The 25,877-nt window shown below is 44.2% G+C and overlaps 1 protein-coding gene across 3 annotated transcripts in view; it reads right to left on the bottom strand.

Annotated features, from left to right (window-relative positions):
* Positions 1-697: 697 nt before the first annotated feature.
* Positions 698-25,877, bottom strand: part of CNNM1 (cyclin and CBS domain divalent metal cation transport mediator 1) — a 71,896-nt gene continuing 46,716 nt past the window's right edge. For all 3 annotated transcript variants that reach the window (XM_073685003.1, XM_073685002.1, XM_073685004.1), the window contains 3 exons: positions 24,201-24,311; positions 12,120-12,236; positions 698-10,951 (listed from right to left, as the gene is read on the bottom strand). In XM_073685003.1, coding sequence (XP_073541104.1) covers positions 10,875-10,951; positions 12,120-12,236; positions 24,201-24,311 — 305 coding nt within the window. In that variant the 3' untranslated portion in view covers positions 698-10,874. The remainder of the gene's footprint in view (positions 10,952-12,119; positions 12,237-24,200; positions 24,312-25,877) is intronic.

Below are 25,877 nucleotides of genomic sequence, written 5' to 3'. Positions count from 1 at the left end.
CCGTCCAAAACTCTGAAGGTGTTACATTTCACACTACATTGCAATGAATGAAATCCGCGGCACCTGCAGAGTATTGGTGTGGATGTGATAATCTTGTAACAGATCAGTATGCCATATGGAAACATTGTACTGTGCCGTGTTGCAGAATTTTGGTGCAGTTTGTGCAACACCATACATGTGGATTGCAGACCAAAAGAAAAACAAAAACTACGGAAGAGGCTATGTAAGCCTGGAAAAAAAACCACTGGTGACATTTAGGACACATTAAGGCTCCAGGTGCCGCTCCTGGCCGGCTGTGATTGACAGGTCTCACTATGGGAGAGAACGATTCAGAGAAAAATATACCTGGCTGCCACCAGGCTCCGATTCCTGCTGCAGCATAAATGAAAGGACCGGTTTCCTTGAAGAGCTCGTTTTTACAGCTTAACAGGTTATAGAAAATCTGATAACTGTCCAGAAATTGCATGTAAAATGCCAGTGCCCCCCCCCCCCCTGCTATTTTGGTAACTTGTTTTTGTAGTTGCAGCTTTATCATTACAAGCCGTGATTCATAGACAATGCAATCCTATGATTCCGCTTGGAATGACTTGTCATGTCAAAACTGCACCCAAAAAATGCAATGTAAAAAAAAATTGGGGTCTCGCTGTGATTTTTGAAAAGTGAAAAAATCCCAACAAACCAGTGTATGTACTGTGTGTTAACAGGAAAAGGAGAATTACTCATGATAAGCCAGAATACATCCAAAGTTTGTCACAAACAAAAAACCCCATAAATAAGCGGTATAAAGTTTGACAAGTGTCCAGAAATGTGCCGGATCTATCTTCCATCATGAACCATTGTGCTGAATTTTGTATATAAAACCTAATTCTTAGCTGTTTAACTTTATGGCCTCATTCAGACGTCTATTTTTTTGTGTTTACCAGGAAAAAAAAAAACAATCTGTTATTTGATTTTCATCCATTTTTGGTCCGTGTGTCCATATTCTTGCCAGCAAAATAAAAAAAAAAAAAAGTTATAAGTGTCTCCTACCAACTGAACAGTAATATTAAAAGGGGGCAGCACTTAGGATGAAACATGGATGGCATCCAAGTGCTGTAAACCCCCCTTTTTTTTTGTTTTGTTACAAGGACCCATTGTTTTGAGTGGGTAAGTCTGACTTGTGGTTGATTGACATTGACATGTACCCAGAGGCCTGACATTAGTAAATTGGTGATGTATATGTCCTTCCCTCTGTACTTCTTTTTGGCAGGAATCACAAGTTGCTTTTGGTGCTGTTTTTCAGTCTAAAGCAGTGTTTCCCAAACCCCATCCTCACGGCCCCCCACAGGTCATGTTTTCAGGATCTCCTTAGTATTGCACAGGTGAGAGAATTCCTAATGTCTTGATGATACTTCAATCACCTGTGTAATACTAAGGAGATCCTGAAAACAGGACCTGTGGGGGGCCGTGAGGGTGGGGTTTTGTGAAACACTGGTCTAAAGACTCGCTCACACGAGCGTATAACACGGCCGACCCGGACCAAATGGAGGGACTGTCCTTCTTTCTACGGATGCAGGCGAATACATCTGTGACTATACCCCTGGGATGGGGAATAACATGGCCTGACTGCTCACTAGGTGCATTTATCCTTCTTTGGTTTCAGCACAATGATAATTGTAGTAGACTGATCGTTCGGGATACACCCCATCTACTACCACCTTGGCCTGTGTATTACACGGGGGCTGAGGATCCAGATTTGGCTCTTATCATTAGCTCTGTCTAGACTGAAGTTTCTGTAATGAGGTTCTGGGCCTCAGCCGTATAATGGACTCCATTACATAGTGTGCAAAACATCTATACAATAATAGCAGCAAGAACAATCAGTTTTTGGTTTCAATGGCTGCCACCATGTGCTGGAGTTAGACTTGTACCCAAACTATGAGAAGAGCAGAGGACACATTACTATGGCGGCAGAAGGAACAGTTTCCCAAAAGTTTAGCTTTTTTCCCCTTGCATATGTACATAAGGTCTGCTGAAGTCGGGACTAGATTGGCACATATTCCTGCTGTTCTTACACAATACACTATGGCTTCATAAAGCACACCTAGGGCTTTTGCATAAATCTGTAGTACATGCAAAAACAGGACAATGTATATTATTAGGGGAAAGTGACCTCTTTCTCTCCTCCCACTTTCCTGCCTAAAGACTCTCTCTAAGTATTCATCATCATGAATCTACATTAATAATACTGTGCAGGTAATACTAGGCAGGGAGGAGGGGGATGCAGCTGCAGATTCTCTCTGTGCATGCTGTGAGAGGGGAGAGGACACTACTGATTGGCGTAAACTCTTGATCAACATCATATCAAGAGGAGCCATCCACTCAGCAGTGAGGGAAAAGACCCCCAAAACATGTTAAGATGCCGATTCATTAAGAGCAGCTTTGTACACTCAAGCATTAATGAAGAGGCAGGAGTAAGATGTGCCTAATTCATATCTTACAAGGGCCATGCACCAACGCCAAAGTTGTATTCCAGTCCAGGACTGGAGTATAATTCCTGCTAAATTTACGCCACAAAGTGGTATAAATTTTAATGAATTAGACGGGCAGACTTCGTCACACTTTCCCCCTTCTCTGCTCATTTTGGCGGAGCTGGCAAGCAAACACATTGGCACTAGAGTTGGTGTGAATTGATTTGTCAGACCTGGTCTACTGGCCACATTAGTAATCTGTGGCCGCTGGACAGGAGGCCTTAGATCCATACATGACCGCGGCCCTAGCTCGCTCTTCTTATGATTAGCTGGCCTGGCGAGACATCATGATGGCATTGTACCACGCCGGCTAATCACAGAGGCGCAGATGAGGGGATTGTCAAGGTTCCCACTGCAGCCACAGATACTAATGGGGCAGGTGGACTGGGTCCTGCATATGGATCCGCGCTAATTCTATTTGGCACATATGGACAAGGCGACTAATGAATAAATGTCCACCGCTGTATGGGTGAAGCACAGATACCCCACATGTATTCCTAGTACTACGACTGACACAAATACGACATAATATGGCTGCTTCTGTCTTAAGATCATTTTCTCATGTTTCATCTTAACACTTTTTCTGTATTGGTCATTATAATCATAGATAAAAATAAACCTTTCTTACATTTCCCTTTATGTGCATGCATCACTACAAAGCCATGGAGGAGAGAGCACTATAAAAGTATCCTTTGAAGTATATATAAGAGCAGCATTCCTGCTACAGTTGTATCGTCACGATTCAAAATATAAACGTTTCTATTTCCCGTCCTAAATTAAAAGCGTCCGACCTAGAGAGGTGAAAAATAAAGGATTCACTCTGGTAAAATTGTGCCATCAGATAGGATCGTCACTGGCAGTTACATGCAAGTGGTTCTGTGAAAGCCTTTACCTCACAGGTTATTTTCAGTGAAGAAAAAAAAAGTTGAAAGTGAATCTTCACCATTTAAAGAGGTATTCCCACAAAAGAAAGTTATCCCTATTGATAAGGAAGAAGTGGAGTGCTGTAATCAGTAGAGCGCCGCACACAGCTCTCTATGGCACGTTAATAGTCAGTGAATGGGGTGGAAGTCGAGCACATGCACCTCTACTTCATCATGCTCTTGGGCTCGACTCCCAGCGATTAATATCCCATATCCTATGGATGGAGGATAACTTGCTGTTTTTTGTAAGTTTGCCACTGACAAAGACATGAACAGTCTATAATTTTAAGGGTAGGTTAATTTTAACATTGAGAGATAGAATATCCCTCCCAAAAAAATCACATTGTATAAATTAGATAATTTTTTTTGCATTTTGCAGTGAGAAATAAGTATTTGACCCCCTACAAACCATTATGAGTTCTGGTTCCTACAGACCAGCTAGACGCTCCTAATCAACTTGTTTCCTGCATTAAAGACAACTGTCTTACATAGTCACCTGTATAAAAGACTCCTGTCCACAGACTCAATTAATCAGTCAGACTCTAACCTCTTCAACATGGGCAAGACCAAAGAGCTTTCTAAGGATGTCAGGGACAAGATCATAGACCTGCACAAAGCTGGAATGGGCTACAAAACCATAAGTAAGACACTGGGTCAGAAGGAGACAACTGTTGGTGCAATAGTAAGAAAATGGAAGAAATACAAAATGACTGTCAATCGACATGCAACATATCACCTCGTGGGGTATCCTTGATCATGAGGAAGGTGAGAGATCAGCCTAAAACTACACGGGGGGGACTTGTTAATGATCTCAAGGCAGCAGGGACCACAGTCACCAAGAAAACCATTGGTAACACATTACGCCTTAAAGGTTTAAAATCCTGCAGTGCTCGAAAGGTCCCCCTGCTCAAGAAGGCACATGTGCAGGCCCGTCTGAAGCTTGCCAATGAACACCTGGATGATTCTGTGAGTTATTGGGAGAAGGTGCTGTGGTCAGGTGAGACAAAAATTTAGCTCTTTCGCATTAACTCAACTCGCCGTGCTTGGAGGAGGAAGAAGGATGAGTACAACCCTAAGAACATCATCCCAACCGTGAAGCATGGTGGGGGAAACATTATACTTTGGGGGTGCTTTTCTGCAAAGGGGACAGGACGACTGCACTGTACTGATGAGAAGATGGATGGGGTCATGTATCGCGAGATTTTGGCCAACAACCTCCTTCCCTCAGTAAGAGCACTGAAGATGGGTCGTGGCTGGGTCTTCCAGCAAGACAATGATACAAAACAGCCAAGGCAACAAAGGAGTGGCTCAAAAAGAAGCACAGTAAGCTCATGGAGTGGCCTAGCCAGTCTCCAGACCTAAATCCCATAGAAAACTTATGGAGGGAGTTGCCAAGCGACAGCCTCAAAATCTTAATGATTTAGAGATGATCTGCAAAGTGGACCAAAATTCCTCCTGACGTGCGCAAACCTCATCATCAACTACAAACAATGTCTAACTGCTGTGCTTGCCAACAAGGGTTGCCACCAAATATTAAGTGTTGGTTGCCAGAGGAATCAAATACTTATTTCTCACTGCAAAATATGAATCTAATTTACACTGTGATTTTCTTGATTTTTTTTGAATATTCTATCTCTCAATGTTAAAATTAACCTACGCTTAAAATTATAGACTGTTCATGTCTTTGTCAGTGGGCAAACTTACAAAAACAGCAAGGGATCAAATAATTATTTCCTTCACTGTATATACAGCAGTCTCTGTGTCTTCTATGTGATGCATATTCAGCAGACTCAGAGTCTATGTGATGTATATTCAGCAGTCTCAGCGTCTCTTATGTGATGTATACCGCAGTGTCAGTGTATCATATGTGATGTATATACAGCAGTCTCAGTGTCTCCTATGTGATGTCTCCTATGTGATGTATACTGCAGTCTCAGTGTATCATGTGATGTATATACAGCAGTCTCAATGTCTCGTATGTGATGTATCCTATGTGATGTATACAGCAGTCTCAGTGTATCCATCTGATGTGTACAGAGTAGTCTCAGTGTCTCCTATGATGTATACAGCAGTCTCAGTGTATCCACATGATGTATACAGCAGTCTCGGTGTCTTCTATGTAATGCATATACAGCAGTCTCAGTGTTTGATATGTGATGTATATACAGCAGCCTCAGTGTCTGCTATGTGATGTATATAAACCAGTCTCAGTGTCTGCTATGTGATGTAAATACACCAGTCTGTCTATGTGATATATACACAGCAGTCTTATTGCATTCATATCATGTGTACAGAGTAGTCTCAGTGTATCCTATGTTATTTATAAACAGCAGTCTGAGTGTCTCCTATTTGATGTACAAACAGCAGTCTGAGTATCCACGTGATGTAAAACAGCAGTCTCTGTGTTTCCTATGTAATGTATACAGTAGAGTCTGTGTATCCTATGTGATGTACACAGCAATCTCAGTGTCTCCTATGTGATGTATACACAGCAGTCTCGGTGTATCCTAGGAGATGTGTATAAAGCAGTCTCTGTGTTCCCATGTGATGTATACAACAGAGTCTCAGTATATCCTATGTGATTTATACAGCAGTCTCAGTGTCTCCTATGTGATGTACAGACAGCAGTCTCGGTGTATGCTATGTGATGTATATACAGTAGAGTCTCAGTGTCTTCAATGTGATGTATTTACAGTAGTCTCAGTGCCTTTATTGTGATGTATACAGCAGTCTGTGTCTCTATTGTGATCTATTCAGCAGTCTCAGTGTCTCCTATGTGATGTATATACAGCAGAGTGTGTCTCCTATGTGATGTATACACAGCATTCTCTGTCTCCAATGTGATGTATTTGCAGCAGTCTCAGTGCCTCTATCGTGATGTATACAGCAGTCTCAATGTCTCTATTTTGATGTATACACCAGTCTCAATGTCTCTATTGCGATGTATACATCAGTCTGTGTCTCTATTGTGATCTATACAGCAGTCTGTGTATCCTACGGTATGTCTATACAGAGTCTGTGTCTCCTATGTGATGTATACAGCAGTCTCAGTGTATCCTATGTGATGTATAAACAGCAGTCTCTATGTATCCACATGATGTATAAACAATAGTCTCGATGTCTATTATGTGATGTATATACAGCAGTCCGAGTGTATCAACATGATCTAAAAACAACAGTCTTGGAGTCTCCAATTTGAAGTATACAGCATTCTCAGTGTCTCTAGTGTAATGTATACAGCAGTCTCAGTGTCTCTAGTGTGATGGATACAGCAGTCTCAGTGTATCCTATGTGATATATACAGCAGTCTCAGGGCATCCTATGTCATGTATACAGCAGTCTCAGTGCATCCTATGTGATGTATAAAGCAGTCTCAGTGCATCCTATGTGATGTATAAAGCAGTCTCAGTGCATCCTATGTGATGTATACAGCAGTCTCAGTGCATCCTACGTGATGTATACAGCAGGTCTCCCACTGCTTGAGTTCTATAAACGATACATGAATAGTGATAAATTTCCCACTTTGAGACATGCAGAGAAATAGAAAAGTCTACTTGCAGCCAAACAAGAAGGATCTTCCTGCTCTAACTGTGGAGACCTAACCACTATTTAGACATATAAATAATAAACTCACGATTTTTAATCCTAGTTTAGAAAATGGTGCTCAATGGTGAACATTCACTTTAAAGTGCACAAAATGCTACAAGATAAACCACAGCAACCTGCTACACCAACCAAAATCTATATCTTCTGACCATGGAAAATGCAGATGCCGTGATTGAACCCATTCATGAATGAATGACACTTTCTTCATGGGTTATGAAATGTCGGAGCTGTAAAAATAAGATGCACTGAAAAGTCCACTATGCAGGAAATTGAGTGTCATCATTACACAACATCCGGGCCCTTACAGCGCTCATGTATGTAACAAGCAGAAGGAATGTAATGTCAGAAAGACATTTCCATAAACTACAGTAATATAATATACCTGAACCAGTGATGTGATCACTGTCAAATTATAAAAATATTATCTACCATCTCAGTATTCATGTCATCCATATGTCTAACATTTATTTTTACTTACCCTTTGCTTTTCGCAATAGAACAAATAATTTTTATGAAAATATATAAAACATTTATATTGTTATAATTTATCTTAAATGGGTTTATGTGAATAGTTCCTATATTTTATATGACTTTGTTAAAGAGAATGTCTACGCAATTTTTTTTAAACTAAGTAGATCTGAATTCTTTGCAGAATAATTTAAAGGATATGGACATCTTTGGGGGGAGTATTTTTTTTTTACTTATGTGCAATTTGGGGCGGAGAATAATTATTGCGATAGTTTCCACTTTCTTTAAAAATATTGGACCATTTCTACAGCCTCAAGATATCACTGTACATAACTGACTGCAGAATGAGTTAGCAGGGAATCTGTTACTGAGCTCATTGTGATTTTAGCTCTCTTCTCTTGAACCATCTTATCAGCTGATTTGTGACAAGTGGAAACTTGGAAGATAAATTTGGACATTAATCAGTTTTCAGGATGGTCCAGGAAAGGCGAGATAAGGATTACAGAACTTGCAGTCGGAAGGAGCTCACTGACGGATTCACTAGGAACTTATTCTGCAGTCTGCTATGTACAGTGATAAAAGAGGCTGTAGAAGGCAAACAACATTTATAATGAAACTGTATTGCAAAAATGCTTTTAGACAAAAATACAAGCATTTAAAGGGGTTGTTTGGTTAAAAGTATTGACTGGTGGAGGTCTGGCCGCCAGGACCCACACCGATCGTCAAAATAGGGAACTTTTATCCAGGTTAGAATGAAGCGGCAGCGCACATGCTCGACCACTGCTCCGTTCTTTTCTTTTGTGGCTGCATTTGGCCTTTTCCGTCAGCCCCATCTAGAATGAATGGAGAGGCGGTCGGGTGTCCGACCTGCCGCTCCATTTCGTAATGGGGATAAAAGTTCCCCATAAGGGAAAAAAATTTCCTTTTCTGTCGATCGGTGCGGGTCCCAGCGCTGCAACACCCACCAATCAGCATGTTATTAATATATGTTTTAAAATGTTTGGAGCTAATTTTTTTCTTATCTGCTGCACAGACATAAAGTTAGTGGTGTCCACTTGAGAAAAATATCTTTAGACATCTATGAATATATATACATTCAACTTAATAATATAAGTGTGTTATCAATAGGTGCCCTGATCTCCAGATATAAACATCAGTCCCTACATATTTCTACCTAATAGATATCTAAACACACATTTTTTAAATGGCAACCCCTTTAATTGTTATGATTCTTGATGCCATCAGTCACCACTAGGGGGAGATGACTGCATACAGATTATACAAGGGACTTATATATTCCGGATGTAGAAGGCTCCCTCTGGTGGTGGCTGCTGGTAACCAGAATAGGGAACTTGAACCTCTGTATTGTAAAAGTTAACCTTTAACCTATATAAAGATATTATAGAATTATTCATCACATAATATTTGACGTAAAAACGACACAGTGTCACTGGGTAGACATTCACTGTGATTTTTAAAGCCCATTCAGTAACTACATTTCCTAAATGCTATCATAGTCTGGTCTAGGGCGCAGAACAACTTTATCAACTTGGCAGCAATGATTGTGGATTCCTTATGGACTATAATGCACAATTGTGGTCGTAAAACTGCTCACGTAGCCTAACTAGGAAATTATAAACACTTTCTACAAACCGATAACCGTTTGTGCTCGGCGTCCACAATGGTGATAGCAAAAAATATCGAAAAAAATGGTCATCATTTTCTCCCCTATGAAATAGACTTGGAGGAGTGTGTGATTTCTTCAAGCAATGCTAACGGAGAGCTTTACTGTTTTCTAAATTGGTCTATGTGGGACATCTGTGCCAATAAATATTTCTACTTGCCCTTTTATAGCTCAATTTGGGTGAGGGATACTCAGCGCTGATTCTAATATTTAGGCCACGTTCAGTATTTGCGTGCCAAAATCAGCAGTGGGTGAAAAATGTAGAAGTGGTGACGTGTTTCTATAATACTTTTCCTCTGTTCACTCCTGATTTCAGTCAGCTTACAAGTACTGATGTAAAATACTGACCAAATACTGAATGTGAGAATGTGACCTTAGTGTCAAATCTGTGGCAATATCTCATCTGGTCATTGGCACGAAATATTCTTATATGAGCCATTAGACTTGCAGGAGTCTAAGAGGAAGAATCCGTCTATTTGTAGCTTTTCTGGCCAGTCACATTAAAAGTAGATCAGTCCTAAAGGGACTTGTTATTTATTTTTTTACTTAAATGCAAAGATATGGGCTTTTCTTTTACTGCATATTGGTGGCTGCAGGATGATTTAAATGAGACAACGTCAGGGAGTTGGTGACTCTTTTTTGTGTCCTCTCGGCTGACTTATCAACACATAAAAGTTCAGCTCAGAAAATCAGCACAGAAAAAGAAAAAGAAATAAAAGAGTTACAAATTCCCTGTTAGAAAAGCCACTGATAGATTCTCATGTAACTTCTTCTGCAGCCATCAATGTGCAGGGAAAATATAGAGCCCGTAAGAACCAAACAGTGATACATTTTTACTGAAACCCAGTTGGAAAAATTATTTTTAGCCCAAAATACATGCATTTTAGTAAAAAACCATTGTTCATATCCTTTAAGACCCCTTTACACAGGCGAGTAATGGAATGAGCCTTTATAAATTCTTTGACTGGTCAGATAATTTTTGAGGGCTTTAGAATCATCGGTACCCGACTGCACGGCCAACAATACGAATGCTGGATCATATTCACCATCCTGCAGTCACCATACAGCTAATATAAAAGGGTCTTGATAAAAGCCGCCTGACGCGACATATCACCAATCTGAGCTTATTAGGGAGGAGTTTAATGGACGTATAAATTGGACCACAATGCACGGACCGGCCGGCAGGTCTCCCGACCAGAGCGTGATATTTCTATGCAGCTGTCACGCTTAGGTCGGGAGAGCCGAGGCCAGTCTGAGCATTGAGGTCTATTTCATATGGCTGTCTCACTGCGCCCTTACGAGCAGAAATCAACCAGCCTAGATTGGCTAAAAAGTTGAATGTCCAATAGGGCCAGGACTCTGCAAACCTTTTTTTTTTTCCAGAAATATAAGAATTTTTTTCCCTTTAGACCAATGTAGAAAAAAAAAAAGTATAACAGAGCAGATAGTAGACATTGTGATATTTCTAGGTAGTGAATTCCCTATTTCCCACGGGGCTATTCTCTGTGACATTTCTACTACGTTTGCATTTCATCCTTTTTTTTTCTGTGCAGTTACATATTATGTGTAGAAAAACGTGTTCAGAAAAATAAAAGTGCATAGGCATGGCGAACAGAGGAGGAGAAGAGGCACTCCCACCGATAACCCCACAATCATCTCTGTCTTTTTACCACGGATTCATTTTCATGTGATTAGGTGCAAAACTGACATTTCTTCTGGACTTTTATCCGTATCTCTGGATTTTTTTCTTGCTTTTCCACCTGCAAAAAAAAAAATAAAATAAAGAAACTGTGTTTGCTGCTTCCTAAACCCCCAAACCACCAAATACTTTACTGTTTCAGATGATGGCATACATTGCTCCAACTATGTCACTCCTTCCTGAATAGCTACCTCTCTCCTGGTCCCTGTAGACTACGGGAGGAAGAAAATCTGTACCTGAAAATGACTGAAGGTAAATCCGCACAGTTCAGATTTCTGGCAGAAATTTCTGAATCTTTCTCATTCATTTGATGGGGGCTTACAGAAGTCCATGCACATGCTGCAGAAACAACCCCATTCAGATGTATGGAATGGATTTTTTTTAACAATTCTGATGTATGTGAACATATTCTAGAAAATATGGAACCAAAGAGAAGTAAAAAAAAACAAAAAAGGAAATAAAGCGCACAACATGTTTTGAAAATTGCCATTGGGACACTGAGCTAATAAAATGGGTAATCCCATCTAAATCGATCTGGTGGACCCCCAGCAACTCTGAAAGAGAAGGGGGTCACGGTGCTGGTGTAAGGCTTTATCCCCTACTAATTTTCGCTTGCATCGTGGAGCCTCTAGAAGTGAAGTTTAGCAGCTGACTGCATGAAGCCCCATTCACTTGAATGGGGCCACATTGCAGCTGCCTGCGTGGTCGATGGTTTTAAAGTAATTTGCAGTATTTCTAGCATAAAAATATCGGTATACATTTTTTCAATTTTTTGCTTCCTTTGTGGAAGGCTCTGGGCAGAATAAATCTCCTTCCCTCTATGGCAGCTGACAATACAGTTAAATGAATCTTTTCAGAAGCCCTGCTTGGAGAAGTTTCCGGATAAACAGGGCAGAGAGCTAGTGAGGAGAATGGCTGGGCATGTGTCCACCAGCTCTCAATAGATGGACGTGCACAGATCAGATGACGTAGCAAAAACCTGGTGACAGATTCCCTGTAAAGAGCCTTAAGACATAACTGAGGATATCAGCCAAACCACAGACACCCAACAGTAGACATCCTGTTTTTTGCTCCTTGTTAGTACAGAGTAGGTTCTGGTTGGCCTGGCGAGAACCCAATGTAGCAGCTCTTGGGGGTACACTGATTCTCCTTGCAGAAATGTAGCTGGTGCTTTGGGTCTTACAGACTGTGCTCCCTCAGATTGGTCACATAGTAAACAACAGACATACTTAGCGTCCTCAATAACTTCTTGCCAAGTGTCTCCTCTCCGCTGTTTTGCACTGGACTGGATATCATGTCTCCGCAGGAATGCTCCAAGTCCACAGTGACACTGCAGGAATCCGGTTCTGTCATAAAACACAAAAAAAGTTTGCTGGAAAAGATCAACTCTTCTCAAACGGTCAATTTGCTAAAAAAAAAATATATAAAAAAAACATGAAGTCTATGTATTAGGGTCAGAGCTAAATTTTCGACTGGTTCAGTAGAGTTTAGGAGTAAATTCTTGATATTCAAAGAGGTGAGTAGAAGTTTTTTTATTTTATTGGGGGTCAAATATGGGGAATGAGAAGGGGTTGTCCTAGTAGTGGAACTAATATTGATTTAATCCTAAATTTTTATCTATTTAATGTAATAATTTAATCTCTTTTCTGATACACTTTCATTAAAAGGTCACTACCGTTTCCTGTACAGTAACTGCTATTATTTACTACCTCCTGTTTGATGACGCTTCATTCATATCCAGTGCATGCTCGGATACTGAAAGGAGTCGTCATCAGGGGGGCAGAGGCTGCCGTCACAGCCGCAGCCTCTGTCTCCACCCTGAAATGAAGAGTCATCAATGACGACCATTTCAGGGGCTGGACTAGTCCCGGCTCTACTGAGCTTGCATCGGTCGTCAATTCTGACGGATGCTCAGTACCAGTTCCCTTGTCACTGTGCGATATCCTTTTCAATGCACAGTGACAGTGCGCTACCTCGCCAGCTCTAGTGACAAGTGTCATAGGGTGGCAAGAGAGTGCGCTGTCAGTTTACATTGTAAGGAAAAACGCGACGAGAAGAACAAGCAGAGACCAGCCCCATCTCAGAAACAGCCATCTGGGGGTATAGGCCCTGTCACTAGTAAACTGACACAAGGTAGAAAAAAGTGTTGGCTCCACCTGGTAGGATATGCCGTTCACTTAGGCTCTAGGCAGCTCCGTTTTTTTTTGCAACCCCCCCCCCCCCCCCACACTCCCCAAAAAATTAACAAGTATCAGCCAGGAATCGACATGACCTGAATTTGGGGAAGAAAAAAAAACAATAAAGTGTTCTTGTTAGTAACATTGGAGGACACGAGACTGTGGGGTGTTCCAGAAGAGCAGTCCCAGGGGATGGAAAAAACAACAGCTGACCTTGTGGACCACTTAGCCGATTATAGCATTTTACGTCCGAAGTTGCTTCGGCAGAAGTAATAGAGTAACTCTTGTAGAACTTCGTGAATGAAGACAAAGGTAGAAGCCTTGCAGAAATGTCTGATGCCTGACAGTTCAAGAGGCCCCCAAATACCCTTGTGTAATGGGCAGTAAAGATAAAGAGAACAGAGCTTTACCTTTGGTGTTGTAGGCTTGCATAATACAGGGCCTGATCCACTTGGCAATGGTCATTTTGAAGGCCTTAGTGGAGCCCATCAGAGATCACAAATAGAGGATTGTAATACTTACCTGAAAGCTTCTGTGACTGACTAAATCCAGATGGTGGAAACACAGTTCCAAGGGATGATTGGAGGAAGGGCAAAAAGTGAAATTAATGTACCCTTGTTGATGTGAAAGGCTGAACCTATGTTTCGTAGAAAGGATGTCCCGGGAAGTAAAACCACCTTTTCCTAATGGAGAATGATGAAGGGAGTTTTGAAGGTGAGGGCAGCGAGCTCAGACACCCTGCGATGCAGGTGATATCACTAGAACTGACACCTTCTGGGAGAGGTATATAGGAGAATTACTTTAAAGATGCTGAAGACAGACTCTAGCAGTGCAGATAGGATGAGGTGTTGAGGTTGGATACTTGTAAGGAGGGGCACAATGAGCCACCCCAAGAAGGGTGGGCTAAATATGCTTGCAGAAGGCCACAATGCGCTGAAAGACAATGGAGAAATGCTAAGGCCAAAAGCATTATGTATGGATGGGTTAACAAAGTCGGAAATATTCCTTGGTCGGTCACACCATTAAATACAACTGAGGGAAAGTTTTGGGGAAAAGCTGTCCTCGGTCTAGAAGATCTTCCAGCGGGGCTCCAGAAGACAGGCTCTGGGGGAGTGCACTAGACCAGGCCAAACAAGGTCTGCCGAGCCAAAACAAGGAAAAAGTACATAGGCGCCTGCCTATGAGAGTGCCGCTTTAGAGAGATTGTTGATCTTTTTATTCAGCAGGTCACTGGAGACGCTGCATCCGAAAAAGGCAAGGCTGTAGCCCTGGAAAGACATGTGACGAGAGTATAGAAGGATGGACATGTGGATCACTTAGCAACCAACTCCTCCAAAAAGAGGAAAAGAAATTCAGCCCTCTTAGATGAAACATGTAACTGCCGAGATGCTTCCATTCCCTGTCAAGGAGATCATCAAAGTCCAAGTTAACAAACAATAACTATTGCCGGTGGGGCAGACAGAAGGAAATCTCCTTCTGGGAGGGAGAGGCGGACCAACCTTTAGTATAGAGGGAGTCGTTCACTGCCCGATAAAGTACTGCCGCACTGTCCACAGTTGCTCTATCCTGTGAAGCCTCCGAGGATGCTGAGCACAATCTATGGGAGAAGATCCTCACTCTCTTGCAGGGGCGTCAGTGTGAAACTGGATTATTTTTGCTGTCAGAAGGGGTTTGGAGGGAATGAATGATGGTGGCAATGTGAGTTGGCAACCATTACAGGGACTCGACCACAGACTGGCAGCAGCTCACCAGAGTATCACATTATTGCCCCAGGCCTTTTCACTATAGTTGGGTAAACCCGACCTGAAATGTTCGGCTTTTGTAGCGGACAGTTACTGTCCGGGGTAGAACGCCAAACACGGACTTTCTGTGGAAGTCAATCGCAGTGTTCGGGAGAGAGTGTGAGTGAGTGAGAGAGTAAGTGTGAGAGAGAGTGAGTGTGAGTGACAGAGAGAGTGACTTTTTTTTCTTTCACAGTTCGGACATCCTTTATTTTCACTGGGGTTCTGGTTCTGGTTGAAGTTCGGATACTGTTCTGGCACCCGACCTGAACTTTTACATAAAGTTCGGGTTGGTACCTGAATTTCCAGCGGTCCGCCCATTCCCTACTTTTTACCCAATCTGAAAAGCTCAATTCCTGAGGGAGTGTCCAAGTGGTCGGACGCAGGCGCAGAGTTAAGGCACTGGACACAAGGAAGCCTGTCTGACTGCAGTAAGTGACTGCGGTAAGCATTGCCCGCAGTGAGCGCAAACAAAATTGGACCCACAGAGGCTTCCTGAGGGAAACAAGAGGATAAAGCCCAGAAGGCCAACTACCAAAACCTAAAAGTGTCAGTCAAAGGAAGCAGGGTCAGAGAGAGCCTGGGAGATGCAGCAGGAGATGTGTCCACTAGTGTTGAGCGAGCACTAAAATGCTCGGGTGCTCGAAGCTCGGGCCGAGCTCGCCGTGATACTCGGGTGCTCGACCCGAGCAACGAGCCCAATGTTAGTCTATGGGAGACCCGAGCATTTTTGCGGCGGCACCCCCGGCAGTCTGTAGAAAGCCTAAAAAGTGCCCAAAACGATAGTGACAGTGCTCAAAAGACATGGGGACAGCATGGGGATCGCCCCAGAAAGCATTTCTGACCCCCAGGTCACTGCTGTCAACAACGTGGTCAGAGGTATTAAGCCACTTTTACGGGCTCACAATAAAACGTTCAAAAACTAAACTGAAACGGTTTTCCTGTGAAATATGTTAAGGAACTTCCTTTCCAGGGTAAAGACTTGTGTATAAGGTAAAATAAATAACCAAAAACAAAAATACTCCTCTACACCTTGGGCTATGTTCACAAGTAGCATTTTTTATGCGTTTTTGCACTTTTGTATTGCTTTCAACCGAGACAAATGCATTCACCGGGAAATGTCATTTTAACATTTTACAACCTTATCTGGCCATGTGCTGTGTGACACATGCATACAGTGCTGAAAAGACATGGGAACAGCATGGAGAAGACCCCTGGAAGCATCTCTGACTTCCAGGTCACTGCCTAAAAGTGTGCCCATCAGAAGTGATCCTTGCCGCATCAGAAGATGCAGACTTGCAACTATCCCCGTGCAAGTCCTTGTCCCAGGGCAGTGTTCAATTGTACCTCCCCCATTCCTTGCAATGCAAGCGCAAATATGCAGCCAACCACCCACCCACCCGCAGGCTGCAATACCATACTGCTAGCTTGCACTTGAAATGGGGCCTTTTAGTTTGGAGGAGGCTGCTTCGGCAGCGAGGTATCCATACTCAGTCCCCAGCCGCCCAGCAGCCGGGTGTCCATACTTGGTCCCCAGCTGCACCGCGGCCGGGTGTCCACACACGGTCCCCAGCCGCCTGGGGGCGGCCGGGTGTCTATAAACGGTCCCCAGCCGCCCCTATTTCTCCTGGGAAGTTCCCCCACACTTTTCTTAGCCTGGCCTGCTTTAGGGCAGCATTGGACGAGCCCACCAGGGAACCAGACTCCTCCGGTGGGCCCTGGCTTCTCCATCAGGGGAGTTGAGAGTGCCAAGGTGAGGAGCATGATGATGATGATAGAAGTTAGCATCTGCTTTGTTTTCTTGGAATGCAAGCGTAAGTGTGCAGCCTGCCACCCACCCACCCCCAGGCTGCAATGCCATACTGCTAGCTTGCTTGCACTTGAAATGAGGCCTTTTAGGCTTGTGGAGGCAGACGCCGGCCACCATGTCATGGCTGCGTCGGCGGCCTGGTATCCATACTCAGTCCCCAGCCCCCCCCGGCGGCCGGGTGTCCACACTCGGTCCCCAGCCGCCCCTATTTGTCCCGGTGCACCTTATACATAAGATTAAGCACGCATACCAAAACATTACCTGTGCCCTCCCCAGTGCATTTAGTGGGAAGGACAGCCTATTCCGCTATAGTGTGTGCATGCCAACCCCCTGTTCAAGGCACATGCGAAGATGCCTCCCACCCTGCACCTGTCATTGCAGACTTGCAACTATCTCCGTGCAAGTCCTTGTCCCAGGGCAGTGTTCAATTGTACCTCCCCCATTCCTTGCAATGCAAGCGCAAATATGCAGCCAACCACCCACCCACCCGCAGGCTGCAATACCATATTGCTAGCTTGCACTTGAAATGGGGCCTTTTAGTCTGGAGGAGGCCGAAGCTGGCCACTACCTCATGGCTGCTTCGAGTCCATACTCGGTCACCAGCCGCCACGCGGCCAGGTGTCCACACACGGTCCCCAGCCGCCTGGGGGCGGCCGGGTGTCCACAAATGGTCCCCAGCCGTCCCTTTTTCTCCTGGGAACTTCCCCCACACTTTTCTTAGCCTGGCCTGCTTTAGGGCAGCATTGGACGAGCCCACCAGAGAACCAGACTCCTCCGGTGGGCCCTGGCTTCTCCATCAGGGGAGTTGAGAGTGCCAAGGTGAGGAGCATGATGATGATGATAGAAGTTAGCATCTGCTTTGTTTTCTTGGAATGCAAGCGCATGTATGTAGTAGCGGCTAGGCCTGAGGTGGTCAGCGTTTTGGCGCATAGCCTACCTCCTCCTCGGATTGCTGGATGTTTTCCTGCTACTATCCCAGTTCTATGACTCCCGTTAAAACAAAGCTTCAGGTGATAAATGATGGATGAGGTGGTGGCAAAGGAGAAAGAGCAGGAGGAACAGGGACCATTCACATCAATATCAGGCCAGTCAACCACACATGTCTTGTAGGATATGTTTCTGTACCAAAAGGAGCGGTTCGGCTACACAGTTATAGGGCATACAGTGAGTGCAATGCCTACCAAAAATTTTGAGGCACTCCAATGCCCCTTGGAAGTGACATGGAGGTCAGAGGGCCTTAACTAAACCGTTTTTTCCATTTACAGCAACTGGGTCTCCTGTACACTGTTGGCCTAAGCAGTGAATGGAAAGCTTTCCAAAAATTATGAGGAACTGCAATGCCCCTTGAAACAGACGTGGATTACAGCGTACTAAAAACCTTCTACCCATTATTGGGGAGTGGGTCTCCCTTAGTTTTCACCTTTGCATTGAAAAGCAAAAGATGACTAAAATTAGGAGGAAATGCAATGCCCGTTGGAAGAGTCGTGGAGGTTAGAGGTAATTAAAAACAACATTTCAATGCCCCTTGGAAGAGCTGTGGAGTTCAGAATGGTTTAATAAGACGGTTTTAATGCCCCTTTGAAGAGACGTGGAGGTCACAGTAGCTTAACAAGACGGTTTTAATGCACCTTGGAAGAGACGTGGAGGTCACAGTAGCTTAACAAGACGGTTTTAATGCCCCTTGGAAAAGTGGTGGAGGTCGTAGTAGCTTAACAAGACGGCTTTAATGCCCCTTGGAAAAGTGGTGGAGGTTGCAGTAGCTTAACAAGACGGTTTTAATGCCCCTTGGAAAAGTGGTGGAGGTCGCAGTAGCTTAACAAGACGGTTTTAATGCCCCTTGGAAAAGTGGTGGAGGTCACAGTAGCTTAACAAGACGGTTTTAATGCCCCTTGGAAAAGTGGTGGAGGTCACAGTAGCTTAACAATACGGTTTTAATGCCCCTTGGAAAAGTGGTGGAGGTCGCAGTAGCTTAACAAGACGGTTTTAATGCCCCTTGGGAAAGTGGTGGAGGTCACAGTAGCTTAACAAGACGGTTTTAATGCACCTTGGAAGAGACGTGGAGGTCACAGTAGCTTAACAAGACGGTTTTAATGCCCCTTGGAAAAGTGGTGGAGGTCGCAGTAGCTTAACAAGACGGTTTTAATGCCCCTTGGAAAAGTGGTGGAGGTCGCAGTAGCTTAACAAGACGGTTTTAATGCCCCTTGGAAAAGTGGTGGAGGTCGCAGTAGCTTAACAAGACGGTTTTAATGCATCTTGGAAGAGACGTGGAGGTCACAGTAGCTTAACAAGACGGTTTTAATGCCCCTTGGAAGTGACGTGGAGGTCGTAGTAGCTTAACAAGACGGTTTTAATGACCCTTACAAGAGCCATACAGTACAGCATCTTAAAAACATTATTCCCAATATTGGGGAGTGGGTCTGCCATAGTCTTTGCTTATGCCTTCCAAGCAAAAGCTGCCAAAAATAAGGACGGAGGAACTTGCAATAATGGCAACACGGACCACGGTCACCCTGGTGATATAGTGGTGGTGGAGGCTGAGGATAAGGAGAAGAGCATAAAACAGCCGAAATGAGGAAGCGTATACCCATGTGTGGGTGTGAAGCGGTGCATGTGAATACACCTCCCGAAATAACACAGTGGATTTGACTTTATGTTACTCTGCTGTCATTTGGTGGTGATGAGAAGTCTGGCCCAATCCAGCCCTTGTTCATTTTGATAAGGGTCAGCTTGTCAGTTGACAGGCGTGTGAGCTTATCAGTTATAATTCCCCCAGCGGCACTAAAAACACGCTCCGATAACACGCTAGCGGCAGGGCAGGCCGGGACCTCCAAGGCGTACAGAGCGAGTTCATTCCAAGTGTCCAGCTTGGATACCCAAAAATTAAAAGTCACAGAGGAATCACGGAGGACACTGGTACGGTCAGCCTGTAAGCTGGGCGGGTCTCAGAAAACTGTCCCAGAACATTGACAGTGTTCCCCTGCCTCTGCTAGATTGGAGTTGCGTCTCTCTCGCATGTACGCCTTGGTTGGGCAACGAACTGTGACCTCTGCCGCTAGCGTGTTCAGATGGGAATTTTTTTAACAGTTCTGCAGCAAGGGCCTTCTGGTACTGCCCCATTTTTGTAGACCTCTCCACCTCAGGAATAAGAGAGTGAAAGTTCTCCTTGTAGCAGGGGTCTAAAAGTGTCACTAACCAGTAATGACTGTCACCCAACATTTTGACAACGCGAGGGTCACGGTTAAGGCAGCGTAACATAAAGTCAGCCATGCGTGCCAGACTGGTAACGGGCAAGACTTCCGTGTCCTCACCAAGATGACGACTGACCATGCTCTCCTCCTCCTCCTCCTCCCCCCGACTGTAGCCGACTTCCGAAAATGAGCTGACAGGCTGCGTACTTTGACGAGCAGATCTGGCAACTCGGGGTACGATTTAAGAAACCGCTGAACCACGAGGTTAAGCACATGAGCCAGGCATGGTACGTGTGTGATCTCGCCTCGCCTCAGAGCCACCACCAGGTTACGGCCATTGTCACACACGACCATGCCTGGATGTAGGTTCAGCGGTCTCAGCCACAGATCTGCCTGCTCTTTCACAGCTGTCCACAACTCACAAGCAGTGTGAGGTTTCTCACCTAAGCTTATGAGTTTCAGCAAAGCCTGTTGCCGCTTGGCGGAGGCAGTACTGCAGTGCTTCCAGCTTGTAACTGATGTGGTGATATCTGAGATGGAGGCTGAACATGAGGAGGAGGAGGAGGAGGAGGATGCGCAGGAGCTGTACACTGTGGGGGCAACTCTGACTGACATAGGGCCCGCAATCCTCGGTGTGGGGAGGATGTGTTCCGTCCCAAGGTCCGACTGGGTCCCGGCTTCCACTATGTTTACCCAGTGTGCTGTCAGGGAGATGTACCATCCCTGGCCACAAGCACTTGTCCACGTGTCCGTTGTCAGGTGGACTCTCCCAGTAACTGCGTTGTTGAGGGCACGGCAGATGTTTTGGGACACGTGCTTGTGTAGTGCGGGGATGGCACACCGGGCAAAATAGTGTCGGCTGAGGACCAAGTACCGAGGGACGGCCACCGTCATAAGGTTGCGGAAGGATTCCATCTCCACCAGCCTAAAAGGCAGCATTTCCAACGCAAGCAGTGGTGTAATGTGCGAATTTAGGACTGTGGCCTGTGGGGCGTTAGCTGCGAATTTGCGCTTTCGTTCAAAGGTCTGGGATATGGACAATTGAACGCTGCGGTGGGACGTGGACGTGGATGCTGTTTCTTGAGAAACTGCCATAACAAGTGAAGACTGAGAGGAGGGGGCATCTTTACATACAGTATAGACAGGGGATTGCCTTGCACACACAACAGGGGGTTCTATTGCACGCACAACAGCGGAAGAAGCAGTGGTGACACCCGCTAACACTGGTCGTGGACCCTGGGGTTCGCCCCACAAAGTCGGGTGCTTTGCTGCCATTTGCCTGATCATGCTGGTGGTGGTCAGGCTGGTAGTTTTGTAACCCCTGCTGATGCTGGCATGGCAGGTGGTACAAATGGCCTTTTTGGGGTATTCAGCAGAGTCTTTAAAAAAATTCCAGACTCTGGAAGACCTACAGGTTGAACTGTCCCTCGTGTTGGTGTTACGGGCAATTGTTGCCCGTCTTCTGTGTGCGGCCATCACACTGCTTCTTCCTGCCTGTTGGGGTACTCTGCCTCCCTCACCCTGTGTGCTGCTGGCCTCGCTCTGCATGTCCTCCTGCCACGTTGGGTCAGTTACTAGATCATCCACCACCTCCTCCTCTTCCACTTGCGCACCACGATCCTCCTCCTCACTTCCTGGCAATTGTGTCTCGTCATCGTCCACCTCTTGTGACAAATTGCCAGCGTCGACTTCCTGTGGCCGTGGCTATTCAAATATTTGGGCATCGCTACATGGGATCTCCTCTTCCACCACTTCAAGCGGAGCAGGCGAGGGGCACAAATCTGGAAATGGACCAGTGAACAGCTCTTCAGAGTGTCCAAGTGTGGGATCAGTTGCTGTCTAACGACACTCGGCATGGTGGGAGGAAGGAGCATCAGGGTGAGGAGGAGTATGCGGTCAAGACTCACGGCTACTAAGATTTGACCGTGTGGAAGACAGACCAGAGGTGGTGGTGCCCAGGTAACTGGAAGTATTATCAGCTATCCAATTAATAACCTGTTCACACTGATCAGTTCGCAATACTGGTGTTGTTCTGTGCTTCCCTAGTAATTCGGTCAAGAACTGGGAGTGAGAAGATGTGGCTGTTGGTTGTGGCACATTTTCACGTTGGTCACGGCCAAGTCCTCTACACGCACCATCACGAGAACGTCCAGTTCCACGTCCCTTGCCATGCGCCTTGCCCATTGTAAATGAAGTAAAATAGCTTACACTCGCACTATCAATGGAAAAAGGGTAATAAAAAGGAAATTAGAACCGTGGAAGAGGAAAACCACAGTTCTATTTCTCTGGCCTACACCCGACTCTTTTAAACAATCTGAACAATCAAGGAGAAACTATTACTGCTTTTCTTTACGGAAAAAATACCAAAAGCTGGATAATAGAGATATTTTACCGTGGAACGGCAAAACCACAGTTATAATTTACTGGTGTACACCAGACTCTTTTAAACAGATATATTTGTGGCTGAACAATCAGGAGACTCTATTACTGTTTTTGTTTACGGCAAAAAATGCCAAAAGCTGGATAATACAGAGATTTGACCGGTGGAACTGCAAAACCACACTTCTATTTCTCGGGCCTACACCAGACTCTTTTAAAGAGATATATTTGTGTCTGAACAATCAGGAGACGCTATTACTGTTTTTCTTTATGGCAAAAAATGCCAAAAGTAGGATAATACAGAGATTTGACCCGTGGAACGGCAAAACCACACTTCTATTTTTCGGGCCTACACCAGACTATTTTAAACAGATATATTTGTGTCTGAACAATCAGGGAGACACTATTACTGTTTTTCTTTACGGAAAAAATACCAAAAGCTGGATAATAGAGATTTTTTACCGTGGAACGGCAAAACCACAGTTATAATTTACTGGTGTATACCAGACTTTTTTAAATAGATATATTTGTGGCTGAACAGTGAGCGACACACTCAAACTGTTTTTTTTTTTTTTTAGGTAAAAATGGCCCAAAAGTGGATAATACAGAGATTTGACCCGTGGAACTGCAAAACCACACTTCTATTTCTCTGGCCTACACCAGACTCTTTTAAGCAGATATATTTGTGTCTGAACTGTCACAGACACACTTTTTTTTTTTTTGGGAGGGGACGACGACACCAAAAGGTTAATAAGATGGGTATTTGTACAGTGTGAAGGAGGAAAAAAAAAAAAAGAGGATTTAGATGAAAAAAAAAGGATTTTTCCTGGCCCCCAAGACCTGGAGCTAATTCTAGCAATTTGAGCAGCACCACACAGGACTGTAATGCAGCGTTTGCTGGTATAACCACTGCGTCTCCTATATGGCCTGCCTGCCTGATATCTGGAATGGATATTAGTCCTGAGAAGGATTGTTTGTTTGATTTGGCAGCCTTTACGGACCCTACACTACCTATTTCGCACTATAAATCTCTCCCTAGCTCAGCAGCACTTTCCCTACACTAGCTGATCCCGGCCGTCTGTGTCCAAGATGGCGGCGCCCGGTTTTAAATACTCGAGGTGACGCTGTGCGGCCAGCCAATCAATGTAATGCCCACAACCAACATGGCTGCGGCATTACAGTGACTGGCTGGCAATCCCTGCATGTTCATTGGCTTTGTAAAGAGCGCCAAACATGCAGGGCGGAGACCCGAGCTCCCGTTTGAGTAACCCGGAAATGCTCGGTGCTCGCCGAACATCTCGAGTAGCATGATGCTCGGGCGAGTACCGAGCAGTGTCGAGCATGCTCGCTGAACACTAGTGTCCACCAATTGCATGCAGCTACAGTAGAGACCCAAAGGGTGACGGAGCATGGCCAGTATGGGTGATGGGCGACTGGTGGAAAAGGGTGGTAAAACTAGAATGGACTGCACTCTATGTCCATCCCTTAGTTAATAAAAACAAGAGGGAGACAAACAAGCCAACTGAGAAAAAAAAACCTGATACAGCTAGAATATGTCTCCTACAGCCACCAGGGTAAAACTAAAATGCCTATGTCAGAGGAGAGGCTATAGCCCTACGGGTGGAGAAAACACCTGTTTTCTGTGTGTCAGCCTTCTAGTGGTAGGACAGAGACCCACGGTACAGGGTCCCCAGGATCCATCATTCACAATAGTTGATGATCACCTCTTCTTCCTTTCATTACAGGAAACCAAGTATGACCAAAACAATTTCCCATAGAGATGACAATGACCATCTTCATGTGACAGCTGTAAAATATAACTCTAAATGTTGTTAACAGAAGTTCAGGCAAGGCGGCTGCTCCCGTAATCATGAACTTATTGTTACACAGGTGGAATCATTAAAGGCTTTTCATTATTGCATTGCAGCTAAAATAGAAAAAAATGACAACACTCGATGTGATCTCTTAAACTCACTTGTTGTGCAGCTGTAAATGTCCGCCAACTCCTCTCGTATTTGGGGGATGTCTTCCATATGTAAGAACACAGAGTCATTGGGACTTTTCAAAACATCCGATCTGCTGCCGGCTGGTAAGAGAAAACGGGTTATACTGCTCAAGCACCAATAATTAGAAAAAAAAAATATTTATACAATTTATTATACAGGAATACTAAAAATAATCCCATAGTCCTCTACTGGTAACTGTTACAAGAGCATTCCTGAAGACTGACAGCTCCGACCAGGAGCATGGTCGTGCCACTGTTCCCAAACTGTGGACTCTCCCAGACTGTCTGACCTGGCAACATGATTCTTGAGATTGGTACGATCACAGCGATACCAATCCTGTATAGCTTATTATTTAGTGGCTTACAAAAATGTTGAACTTTGTAAAGAACAAAAACTTGGTTTGTGTCGCCATTTTTTGGGAGCCATAACTTTTTCCTTTTCTTTTGATGAAGCGGCGTGAGTCGTGATTTATTACAAACCAGAATGCCGTTAGGCCTGAATATTAAATATGATCTCATATATCATTATGAATAATCCCCCTTTTCTTTCTTATCTAAATTATGTGTGTTCCTTTTCATTGCAATAGTATTATATGTTTTTAAGGATTACAGATGTTTTTTTAACCCTGTATCCAGTTTATCAGGATTGGCTTTGATGTATCACGTGTCCAACAGGAAATGGTATATAATGTGGACTGAATGGTCACTACACTATGCAATGACCTTACCGTCTGAAACGCGCCTGGTAGACCATATTCCACCCCACCCCCACAGGGGTTGTGATATTTATGCCTTTGATTTTTTATACACGCAATAAAACTATGATTTTAAAGGATCCTTGAAGCTGGATTTTTCTGCTACGGATATTATGTTTTCTTCGCTTTCTATTGCGTTTTTAGGAGGACATGCGTTCAAGGGAAAAAAAAAGATAGCATTTATGATGTTTTACATTTTTTTTCTCAGAATAAATATTATTAAATAATAATAAACTTATTCGATCACATCTGTTATGCAGACATAAAAATAACTTCTGTCAGCGACACGTCTCATGTAAATGCGATGTGGTTCGTCTGCAAAGCTCCATGTAAACGGAGGCAAATGACTTGCTGTAGCGTCGATCAGCGCTCATTATGGGCAGATTATCAGGCGTGGAAATGGGCCGCTACCTAGTGTTTTTTCCTACTCTTGCGGACCCAATATATCTGTGCCTTGGCAAGATAGCTGAATAATTATAATCAGGATCCTGTGGTGGTGCCCACAGATGGCGGCCTCATAGTAAGGCTACGGCCCCACTATCGGTATGTTTCCTCAGTATTTGTAACCCAAAACCAGGTGAAGAACAATCAGAGGAAAAGTATAATAGAAACACGTCACCACTTCTGCAATTTACACCCACTCCTGGTTTTGGTTTACAAATCTTTGGTGATCAATTGAACAAGAACATACTCTTACATGTCAAAAGTTTTCTAGAAGTGCAGCAACAGATAGGAACCCATCTTTCAATTTGCTTTTTAGAACAGACTAGATAATAAAATCAGATCTATAACCAATTGCATTGACAGCACAAGCCACTAATTCGGGGTGAGGAGGGAACGGCAGAGATTATGTGCAGCCATTGATTTCTATGGCAGCAGCTCCATCCGGTGT

This window comes from Phyllobates terribilis, unplaced genomic scaffold (genome assembly GCF_046119375.1).
Source record: "Phyllobates terribilis strain yellow unplaced genomic scaffold, ASM4611937v1 Scaffold_5__5_contigs__length_657084704, whole genome shotgun sequence".
NCBI lineage: Eukaryota > Metazoa > Chordata > Amphibia > Anura > Dendrobatidae > Phyllobates > Phyllobates terribilis.
The sequence above is the reverse complement of the archived record's forward strand: the minus strand, read 5'-3'. Positions and strand labels throughout refer to the sequence as shown.